The sequence below is a fragment of the Haliotis rufescens genome, unplaced genomic scaffold (assembly GCF_023055435.1).
Source record: "Haliotis rufescens isolate VD_foot unplaced genomic scaffold, xgHalRufe1.0.p SCAF_20, whole genome shotgun sequence".
NCBI lineage: Eukaryota > Metazoa > Mollusca > Gastropoda > Lepetellida > Haliotidae > Haliotis > Haliotis rufescens.
The window spans coordinates 2,855,489-2,867,801 of record NW_025963891.1 but is presented as its reverse complement, the minus strand read 5'-3'; the positions used below and the strand labels follow the sequence as shown (position 1 = coordinate 2,867,801).

General features: G+C 40.0%; 1 protein-coding gene across 1 annotated transcript in view; it reads left to right on the top strand.

Annotated features, from left to right (window-relative positions):
- The window catches only part of LOC124142711 (high-affinity choline transporter 1-like), a 19,512-nt gene extending 7,199 nt beyond the window's left edge, over positions 1 to 12,313 (top strand). The window contains exons 2-9 of the mRNA XM_048400752.1: positions 6,914 to 7,146; positions 8,425 to 8,532; positions 9,062 to 9,217; positions 9,551 to 9,699; positions 10,269 to 10,415; positions 10,717 to 10,846; positions 11,045 to 11,262; positions 11,456 to 12,313. Coding sequence (XP_048256709.1) covers positions 6,984 to 7,146; positions 8,425 to 8,532; positions 9,062 to 9,217; positions 9,551 to 9,699; positions 10,269 to 10,415; positions 10,717 to 10,846; positions 11,045 to 11,262; positions 11,456 to 12,016 — 1,632 coding nt within the window. The 5' untranslated portion in view covers positions 6,914 to 6,983 and the 3' untranslated portion in view covers positions 12,017 to 12,313. The remainder of the gene's footprint in view (positions 1 to 6,913; positions 7,147 to 8,424; positions 8,533 to 9,061; positions 9,218 to 9,550; positions 9,700 to 10,268; positions 10,416 to 10,716; positions 10,847 to 11,044; positions 11,263 to 11,455) is intronic.

The following is a 12,313-nucleotide window of genomic DNA, read 5'->3' as shown; positions in this document are numbered from 1 at the left end:
TACATTCATAATACCACAACATTTTAGTACTCCTTGAAACTTTACAATCACTTCAATATGTACAATAGATTGAACGAGAACACTTGATATATTGCAGATTATTAAATCATTGTCTCTATTATCAGCCGCTACGTTTGTATCGTTTGCATTGTACAAAGAAATATTTTATCTGTCCTTTTGCAGATTTAGCCTCAGAATGTGCTCATTCGAATTAGGAACGAAAATAATTGCTTATCATGAGTATATATGATACAGTTAAAAGTTACTTGTACACTGTAGACGTATTCACTTTAAAGTCGCATACGACCTTCGCGAGCGAGTTGAATGATCCAGGTTAATTGGAACGAAGTCTAGAGAGGGTTATAAAGTTTTGTATTTGGTAATGTGTAGGTTTGTTAAATATATTTTTTTAAATTCCTTTTATTTCAATATGTAAAAACATAACTATGCGCTTAAAAACAGAGCTGACTTGATGGGAGATAGCCACCTCAGATTGTCTGTTGGACACGGTTTAACCTTACTGTGTCCTCACCCTGGTTGTTGTTACCGTTGTTATAAGGGATTAAGAGCTACGGCTCATTGCAGTTTTGGTTACAGTCTGTATCACTAAAGTGGACATGTGCAGGTGAACTCTGTTCAATTAGTATATGAAATGCCCCAAAATGTGAACTCCAGACAATAATAACCTGAGGGTAAATCCACGTGCGTCTGCCTTTCCCCTCGTTCACCTTCGAAATCCTTGATTATTATATCATGCCAGAGTTCTGAAATTCAGTGACAATGTTGCTGAACAGTAGAATCTGATGGACGTTTTGTGCAGAACCTGTTTGACACTATGGGTTCCAGGACCACTAACACTCTGAGCTGAAAAAGTTTGGTCCTAACCGCACCCAACATCTACAAGTTTGTAAGCTTGTAGACATCATTAAGAAGTAATTAACAGTCCCATGCTGAGACCTTTCTCAAAATTCAGACCGGTGGCAGGCTGCCAACAAAGAGAAGAAAATATCGCAACCCCGACACGAGTGTGCTCAGTCAAACAATGAACTTACGACCGGCAGAAAACAACTCCAGTTGAGTATGCCGATGCTGTATCTAAGCCGTGTTGGCCTGAAAATTTAAACATGCTAATTAAATCCAAAATCGTATAATTATTTTTAATAGAAACCGTATCTTAATTTGTTCTTGCACTGCATCATATCGTGTATTTCATCTGTATATGTGTATATGTATCAATGACTACACTTATACCGCATATTCTGCAACAGACTATAATTAATCACCTTATTATTGTCTCTCCATTTACAATGGCTGACTGCACTAATACCCTTTTAACAGTGGACACCGATATCAGTATACATGTAGGCTTTTTGTTCAAAAAGGAATATGCAGGAAATTATATGTAACAATTAACTGTGTACTAATTACATGTTTGAATGTTATCAGTTTTACGTTCTGAGATACAGTGATGTAAGCATCTTCTAAAATCTTCTAAAAATATAATAAAATACAAAACTCTCTGCCGTAATTTTTTGTGGAAATCATTCGATCAAGTAAAAAATGACTGCGTGACAAGACGAATCAACTATTTATACCCGATAAAAGAAACTGCCGTATTTTAGGAACAGTGCTATAACAAGACATTTGAAATTTCTAACAAGCAGATACATTAGAGACAGTGACTAGACTACAGGTACGTAATCCGTATCAATCAAAGGTGTAAAAAAACTGAAAATCATATCTGTCGGAGACCTACCAAATTACCAAGTTTTATCATTACTATATTTATTACAATGCAAAAACTTTAGTGATACATTTTTTAGAGGAGAGGGCATACACACAAGTATATTGCTTCCGTGTGTGAATGCAGGTTATACTTGGTATCTCAGTTCTCAGTTTCATACCGGTTGTATAACTGAATTTGTATATGGAACCATGCGTACAGCATGACAATTACTTGCTATTCGTCGGTTTACAACACACATAACACGGTCCAACAATTTTAGGCACCACTTTTGCGAGTTATGTAGTACAATAATGTTTTATTAAAATCTATTTCAATTTGTTTTCACCATTTTCCCTATTGACAGTCGTTGTTACGTGCGTCACTAGGTAATTAGTACGGATTGACCTTGTTTATTGTTTCTATACTTTGAGGATTTCTGTGACAACTGGCGGACGTAATTCAAACTCCTTCCGCACTGACACCGCATCAAATATATTTGTGTACCGATTACATAACTCTAATGGACAGGGTGGGGTGATAGTTCACCGGACGACACTGTGTATATTGGGCGGCTCCTTTGATATCTCCTCCAAACATACGTTTAAAGAATGACCCCATTAAACGATGATACACATCTCGATGAATATATCAAGGCACTAATTCATCTTTCATAAACATTTTTTTGTCTTTGTGCTTAATATATCCACATATCAACGAACATTTGTAAAACATGTATCCTAAAAAAAATAAACATTTTCAGGCTAGGTATTTGCCCACAGCAACACCTGCATAACTGTTTATTCACGCGTGGTGTGGTAGATCGTAATTGACCGAGAGCAGGTATTGTAGAATCACCTGTAAATAAGGCCGACACTGTAATTAGATACAACGTACTAATGAGAATTGTCATAAGAAGGCTGTTGTTTTTTCTGAACTGTTACCATTTTCATACCAAAAGTGACAATGCAGTTAAAAGTTGCTTTAGTGTCACAATATTCACTCACGTTTTCCTCAATCGCATTGAAACATAATTCCCACTGGTCAGTTCGAAACAGCATGTAATTAAATAATTATTTCGAGATTTCGTTAGAATGTAAGATATTCAGCCAAACGTTATGCAATAAAAGACGAATAGTTTTTTTCATTAAAATACGCGCACGCGTACCTGTATATTGCATACCTGGTGTCACGTAATTGCCCAGTGTGATGTATCAACGGGACATTAAATGGGAAATGAAATAGAAACTAACTAAAATTTAATGTTGTGGAAAATAACTCCAATGAATTGGAGTACACGCACATGAATTCGTATGATAAACTGTCAAAACGTTTTGAGAGGCAAGGCCGGGTTCATTAAAGATCGCTACAATATGTAAAACAGGTGAAATTTGTAGAACTAAAGGAAACATCCAACCAAATGCCCTTTTTAAATAGTAATGTAATGATATAATATAAAGCATATTTCACATGATACAATATACTTTGCAAACAGTTAGTTGATGCTTGAAAGGGACTGACGAAAACATGGGCGAAATATTTTAATAACGCCGTAAAATAGTTGAATTAAGTAAAAATTAGTTAAATTTTGTGTCATGATACTTGAATAAATACATTTAATGTATTTGCGAAACAAAAACATGAGTTTTGAGTAAAGGAACATATACTCGCCCATGGGCCAAACCTTTTTCTCGCCCATGGGCGAAATATTTCAATATCGCTATAAAATCGTTGAATTAAGTTAAAATGAGTTAAATTTTGTGTCATGATACTTGAATGAATACATTAAATGTATTTGCGAAACAAAAACATGAGTTTTAAGTAAAGGAACATATTCTCGCCCATGGGCCTGCCCATGGGCCTACCCATGGGCCAGACTTCGCCCATGGGCAGGCCCATGGGCCACACTTCGCCCATGGGCAGGCCCATGGGCGACATAGTCTAAATATTGAGTTTTTAAACAATTTTTTTTTCATTTTTTCTTCCTTGGTATGTTCCCATGAAAACGGCATGTTTAATTTTGTAAATACCTTTAACCGAGACTGGGCAAAGAGCGTAGAGTTTCTGGACTTTTGGGTTTCCAGAATTCAAATGGGACGTGTTAATATCATGTGTCTACTCTTTATAGTCGTTTTCTGTGCTCTGTAGTTCACAGACCGTCACTATGTCCAACTCTTTTTTTATAAAAAAAGGGATGTACTGTTATCGTACTGCATTATGCCATCAACGGCTGTCATGATGTTAACGTATTAGAGTAATCTCCCTTGGCGACCTAGCCGTCGGGACCCCCTGTCTTACCGGATGTACCACCCGTGTATGTATGACAATAAATACAGGAGGCAGCAACAGCCTAGGGCTAATTCAAGTGCTACAAATCATTCTTAAAGCGTAAGAATATTACAGTGTCCTGAACCATTTGTACCGGTAGTGGACGAGACGCAGCACGTCGGACCCATGTGTCCTGAACCAGTTGCACAGGTAGTGTGTCCTGATCCAGTTGCACAGGTAGTGGACGAGACGCAGCACGACGGACCGCTGTGTCCATGGCCCTGGTTGGTCATCTCAAGCCTTTAGACTGTCTTCCATATGACATGTGTCGAGTGGAAGAAACATCCATTGGGAACAGTATCAGGATTTATTACTTGCCCGTGAAGAGATCACCCTTTTGATAAACATACAGCTGTATTACACATTGTGTAATACCAAAGCGCGTGTTAATGTACTGCGGGAACAGGTAACACATATTGAAAACTCTCAACATCCCTTTGTTTATTCAACGACATTGCGCATTGAGAGATGATAGATCACTGAAAGGAGCTTATGCACACTCTATGACCCAGCAACCCTGTTGTAGACTGACGTCACATGGCATTGTTTCGCCGGCGGATGTTGTAACAAAATTTCACAAATTACGTCATTGGGTATTGTGACGTGATTGTAAATTTTGTGGTGCAGGACTCCGTTCCACTAGGTGATCGTAGCGCCACGACACATGTACGTCTAGGTATATGGGAGTTGATAACCTAAGCGCTACGATAACTTTCTGGAAAGGAACCCTGAATTCTTAAGGTGAGCCGTTGCATGGTATTAAATTAATACGTGTCAACTTTTGACGTGTTTGAAGTATTGTTTTGTTAAACTCAATTGGATTATGCTGTGGCTCGCGTAGATGTCTGCCTATTTTCACACACGACATTGAAATTCTAAAAACAAAGTTTTATACGGCAAGTAATGAATAAAATACTAAACTCGCCCCCGTGTAGTACCAATTTAATGCAACTCGTGAATAGTTCTGGTATTATTCACTCGTTTTATAAAATTGGTATTACACGGGAGCTCGTTTAGTATTCTATATATCTCCAACGGCATTCATGGCGGCATCCTTAATATATCTGTGGATGACCTCAGAATCTAGAGTGAGGCCAGTCGTTGCTAGCACAGCCTCTGAAACAGACGCCCATTGGTTGTTTACTGAGTCTTGTATCCAGGATGTCGGCAGTAGTATAATTGTTGGGAGTAGTGCACTTTACCGGGCGCACTTTTTCAGATCCAATTAGCGCTGTGGGGGCTCGAAAGCGCTTCGCTGGCTCACCGGCTTGGCTAAATAAAGCGTTAATAAGCCGACGCTCTACCACTGGACCACGCGCGCTATCACATGTAATCAGTGCTCGTTTAACGGGTCATTAGCACCCCATTAACAAGCATGCGTAATTCAGTAAACAATGAATTGCGCATGCGTGTGACGTCACTGTCCGCTCTTCCATTAATCTTTTCTTGAAACCACACCCGCCATTGTTTATGTCAACATGACCGACCAATCGGATGAAGCGGATTAACGCTTGGAAAGGTAAGAAAGTATGGCTAACCCTTGCCCAAAGCAAGCGAACCCTAAGGACCAAAAAGGGGTAGTGGATCGTAAAGACGTGTAAGTTCCCCTAAGACCGAAAACGGGCGTCGGATCATAAAGACGTGTAAGTTTCCCTGAGACCGAAAACGGGTGTTGGATCATGAACTTAGAGTCACCGGAGCGTGAGGCACGGTAACGGTATAGCGAGTGTGGTAGCACTGTGGCACGGTAATTGAGTGGATGGTAGAGAATGGGCTGCGCCCGGTAAACTGCATTGTTGCCAAAAAGTATTGCAGAGCTGTGAATGCTCTCCACGGAGTTGACACTGCACTTATAACGGCTAGCATGGGACTTGGCATAGCTTGTGTTGGTTTATTATCAACTATAATCGCGGCTCCTGTCGTACTTGGCATGGGAATAGCGGCCGGAGTATCTGGACTGGCGGGAATAGCGATAACATATATTCAAAATAAATAAATGTTCAAAATAATGGTTTGCATATGAGTAAAAATAATAGAGAATATTTTCAATATAATTTAGTATAGAGTCATGATGATCGTTGGAATGGCTACAGGTGGTGGTGAGCTAGAACCCTTTTAATTAGAATTTAGCTTAGTCTCATGACGATCGTTGAATCGCATCGCGGTTTTTGCATAGAAAATTACCTCCGTAGTATAAGTATTGGGGTATAAATCTGACTCCAGTGGAAGTGAGCTAGAACTCCCATTGCCTATACTACTAAAGGGTTTTGCCGTTTTTATTTATATATAGACAATCTGTCAATTGACTTCATACGGTGGATAATGCTATCAGTTGTTGGATAGTCTGTATAGTATGAATGTATACTTAGGTAGAAGTACAAGAACAACAATAGTAGTCAGGTAAGAACAACATGAATATAATACTTTGGTAGAAGTACAAGAACAACATGAATATAAGGCTTAGGTAGAAGTACAAGAACAACAACAGTCTCGGATGCGTTCTCCGGATTCTGGTTTTACTGAGGTAACCGATTCCATGAATAAGAAGATAAACCGCCTGTTTTCTCTCATTTGACTTAGTCTAACTGTAGATTAGATACCTCTTATTTTAATTTGGATCCGAGCGCCTTAGCACGAGTCTTTAAATGTATAAGTAATCCAGCATAACCAACAAGGACCATTCAATAGGAAATCAACATTTCATTTGTGTTAGGGTACAAATCGTTAAGACGTGTTGATGAACTAAACGCATATTCGCTGCAGTCGGTGTGAGGAGCGAGGAACTTGCAAAGTTATCTCAAAGTAAACAGGTAACAGAAAACTCCGTATTCAAAGTTAGGAACTAGGCATAGCTTGTTGAAGGTACTGCAACGTTGACTAAAGAAGATCCAAGCTCAGAAGGAAACTCCACCAAGACATCGTGTACGTCATCATGGCCGTGAACATTCCCGGACTCATCTCCGTCATCGTGTTCTACATCCTCATCCTCGTCATCGGAATCATCGCCGCCAGGAAAAGCAGAAACAGCAGTGCTGAAAACTCGTTCGTGGCCAATAGAAGCATCGGACTATGGCTGTCTTTTTTTACAATTACTGGTAAGTACAAAAGCTAATTACTATCTTCCTGCATGTAGATAGAACTGTTTCCATGTCGATCGATTTTTGTTTGTTTATTGTTTAACGCCGCACTCAGCAATATTCCAGCTATATGACGGCGGTCTGTTAATAATCGAGTCTGAACCAGACAATCCAGTGGTCGACATCATGAACATTGATCCAAGCACTTTGGATACGATGACACGCATCAACCAAGTCAGCGAGCCTGACCATCCGATCCCGTTAGTCGCCTCTTACGACTAGCAAAGTCGACTTTTATAGCAAGCCTGGGTTGCTGAAGGCCTATTCATCCCAGGATCTTCACGGGTCCGATGGTCCCAAGTACGACTGTTACCCTGAGAGTTACATTACGTACTACTGTCATGAGGACAATAGCTTCTGATTGATGTTGATCTTCCTAACGACAACCTGCACTCATTCCTTTTCATATAGGATTGTTTAGGTTGTTATGTTTGTTTGTTGTTTAACACCACACTCTGCAATATTCCAGCTATATGTCGGTGATCTGGTGTCTGGACCAGGCAATCCAGTTATTGGCATCATGAGCATCAATCAACGCAACTAGGATGCGATAACATTCATCAACCAAGTCAGCGAGAACATTTCCGAACTACTATTACCTTAAAAGTTATGCTAAAACATTTTACACGACTGAAACGTGTGTGACCTATTATTACTTTGACAGCCACATGTAGGTTCTACTGTTTCATGACTGATAGTATAGGTACTACTATTGTCATGACTGATACTGGTATTACCATGTAAAATAACATGAAAATACTATTTCCATCGTGACAATTGTAATTGTTCAGAAAGGTTCAATGTAAGCACTAGCTCGCAGAAAGCTCAGACATAAATATGTCTGAGCAACCACTAATGTGATATTGTGGGAGTGGAGGTGTGATTGTTTGGGAAATAATAACTTTTTTCACGAAAGTACTGGGACACACTTTATTGCCTCAGGTTTTACAAGAACGGCCAATTGTTCGCTGTGCAGTTTGAATGTTGTGAAAAAAGAAATAGTTCGGCTCCTTATTTCAGTACATAAATCACTTGTTTTGTGTTGATGTCAAGACTCAGAATGAAGCTATTCAAACATAATGACACTCAACCTGACGTTTCTCAGACTGATGTTAGAAACGAAGTTGTTCGCATGTCTGCATAAAACTGTTTGGTAAACATGTGCTATATGATTATAACGGATATTTATCTCTAATATAAAAGAATCAATGGTGATGAATGTTCACACTTCTACAGCCACCAATATCGGGGGAGGCTACATCAATGGTACAGCGGAAGCCATGGCATTCAGTGGCCTCATCTGGACCAATGCTCCCATTTTGTACTGCTTTTCCATCGTCATTGGTAAGGGGATTTTAATTTACAATACACAGTGATAATGTACGGCTATGTAATTTGATGAACTAATGAATGTTGTTTAACAGTCAGCATTATTATAGTTTTGTCGTGGCGCTTTGTAATAAATGACCTCCCTGTTTGACAAACCGGTGATTGATATTATATACACCATTTGAGGTAAATCAGTTACGACTCGAGCCTGACCACCGGATTTTGTGTTGTCGGTTCATATGCCACCTCCCCTGGACACCGAATAGGATGTAATTGTGCATCACTTAACATCACTACCTTAACATCGTTGATCCAGTGTAATGTCTGGCTCAGACATATCTTGTTTACAACCACACATTATGACGTATATAGATGCGAATGTTACAAATATATTTTACGGGCAGTACAATCATTAGGCTGTTTTAGAAAAAAATGAATAGCTTTTGTTTCATGCACAGTTGATGAGGTTGCAACATGTACGTTGTTCAAGATTGGTTATTTAAACTGTTTCACAAAACTCAACTGTGTACAAATAAATCCTCAGCTGGAGTTTTCTACGCGCCTAAAATGAGGAGAGGAGGATATATCACCATGTTCGACCCCATCCAGGCAAAGTTGGGAGATCGTGCCGGAAGTCTGCTCTTCTTCCCACACCTAATGGGAGATGTCTTCTGGACAGCCGCCATCTTGTCAGCCCTGGGTAAAACTGTGACAATTACAAGAGTGTATAATCATACCAGATTAATGGGTGGTTTTGGTGTTTACCGCAGGTTTTCAACAGCATTTGTCGATGCGCCATATTATTTGTGTCATTTTGTAAGGGTATTTTGAACATTGTTGTTCAGCTTTGGTTAAACTCTCGATCACTAGGGTGTTGATATCTGAGATATGAATACTATCAATGCTCAACAAAAAGAATTCGTATGTGTTTAAATAAATACAACGAGTTTATGTGATAACTTTCTTGCATTGACCCATCCATACAACGATGAAACCATGTCTAACTGAACTTAACCTATGTGTTACATCACAGGGTCCACCATGTCCCTTATCCTGGATCTGGACCCCGTCTTGTCCATCATCGTGTCCACTTGTGTGGCCGTGTTCTACACCTTCATTGGAGGACTGTACTCTGTGGCCTACACTGATGTCATCCAGCTCATTTGTCTTTGCGTGGGACTGGTAAGAAGATCACAATGCAATAGACACAAATGGTTGCTGACCAACATGAAACTGATATTGTTGAGCAACATTTCTTATGTATCATCATTGGTGAGACACCTTGGGTTTGTGGGGGTTCAAAGAGATGTCCCATAGGGAAATGTAGGACTACTCAGTGAACAGCACTATCTCTTCGGAGATATCGAAACAATGAAAAAGCACCGCAGTGTTTGCCAAAACGTCACAGTCAAACAGGTTAGTTACTCTTAACACTCAAGACCCTTAAGAAAGCAAGATCCGTGATGATATATCTGATATCAATAAACACTCGGGTGAGATTCGCTATGTTTGCTTACAGGCAACAGGGGTTTATCGTTCTGTTTGTGAGAGTAGCATTGTGGTGGGTTTCAAAACAATTTTAATCAGAAATTGACAGTTAATATTCGTTATCAATAAGTTGTAATTGAAATACACCCACCTCTACCTCATTTCTTTCATTTCCCATGTGTGTACAATGTATAAAGTAATTTCGATGTAGCACGATACAGCTGTGTTCAGTACATGATGTACTTTAAATTGATATTTTGTAGATCGTGGCATGTCCGTTTGCCTTCTTCCACCCATCTGTTGACCTCTCGCGAATCAAGGACACGTGGCTGGGTGAACTGCCCACAAACATGATTGGTTTATATGCAGACCTCTGTTGTCAGCTTGTCTTTGGAGGAATGTCATGGCAGGTATGCATCTCAAGTACAATAAAAACGACAGAACCCTTACAATATTTACAAGAAATCTTTGCTGAAACAATAGTCGATTGAACGATTCCGAATATGTCATAAGCATGTGTTTATGAATCGCCCACAAGTTCATTGTACTGTGGTAGCAGCCAATGCCATCTGTAAATATAACCTTTACAATGTGATAAGACGCTATATTATATGATATGGTAATAATCATTATATTGGGCATACCAAAGGTCTATCGAGATCAGTATATTGTATCTCTTTATCCAGTAAATGTGGACTTTGATTTATGCAGGTCTTTTACCAAAGAGTGTTGGCTTGCAAGACGCCCAGTATTGCCCCGACAAGTTCCATTGTCGCAGCGTTTTGTAGCTTTCTTCTCGCCATACCCCCAGCAGCTATCGGAGTAGTCGGGGCAGCAGCAGGTCAGGATAACAATGATATTTTGAAAATTCCGTCCAAGTGTCATCTCTGCACTGGGCCAAAAAGTACCAACGTATGAGTCATTAATATCAAATTGAATAAACATGACAATAATGTGGACCACTTTTTAGTTTCATCAACTGTTTCAAGTACTTTTCGTCCCCGAACACCGACCTCAACTGCGTTCATATTGTTTTCAGACTGGAATGCCACATCCTACACAGGCGATATCCCAATACCTACTGAATACCACAGTTTTATCCTTCCCATGGTGCTTAACTACCTGTGTCCACTTCCGGTGGCCGTGTTGGGACTTGGTGTGGTGGCTGCTGCTGTCATGTCATCTGCCGACTCTTCTGTCCTTTCAAGTGGAACACTGTTTGCAAAGAATATCTACAAAGATGTCCTACGTCCACAGGTGGGTTCGAAAATGCGTCTCTACCAAATTGAAATATCATGGTCACGTATTGTCAGAAATTAATGATATAACAAGAAACGGATGAGTTTGTTATTGCTGAATCAGGTTACTGAAGATTCCTGAGAATGCATTTTTACAAATATCACTATATTTATTATTGCTTTCTAATAGCTGATATGGGTATCATTTTTAGGCCAGTGACCGAGAAGTGATGTGGGTCTTGAGAGTTGGCATAGTGGTGACTGGTACGTTGTCGTGCATCATTGCCATCCTGGTGAAGTCAGTTTATGGACTGTACTACATGTGTACAGACCTCATGTACGTCATCCTCTTCCCCCAACTCACCTGCATTCTCTGGATCGGGTTCACCAACACCTACGGCGCGCTCACCGGCTACGCTCTCAGCCTCTTTCTGAGAGTGGCAGCTGGGGACACCCTGCTAGGAATACCAGCTCTTATTCAATTCCCCTTTTACACAGAAGCTTATGGCCAATTGTTCCCTTTCAAGACCCTAACGATGATAGTCAACTTTGTGGCCATCATATCTGTGTCAGCGTTCACAAGGCTTGTGTTCCGGCGAGGGTGGCTGTCAACCAGATGGGATGTGTTTAATGTGATGAAGAGAGAAGAGGACGCCAAGAGAGGTGAAGAACGAGGAGAAAGTCTGATGATGAAGGAGCGAGAGGGTAGTAACAGAGACCCTGGTTACGAACAGAATGAAAAGATGAAACTTAGGGATAGCCATTTTCAATAGCTCAAAATAATTACGTTATTGGTGTACTCCAACATTATTATGTGATAATTATAGTCGGAATCGTATACTCGAATCTGCAGAGATTTCTTGTGGCTGTGGAAAGGGTTTTGTTGCTTTTATTTAATGTACAATATCGTTAAGCTGTCGGCATTCCGAGAACCAACCAAGTGTTCATTGGGGTAAAATACGCTTTTTGCCAGGCATAAGTTCTCGAAATACCGGCAGCTTAATGGTACAACCGACACAGTGTACTCTCTGTGTTAATTGGTGAAATAAATGTTACTTTGCTACTTTCTA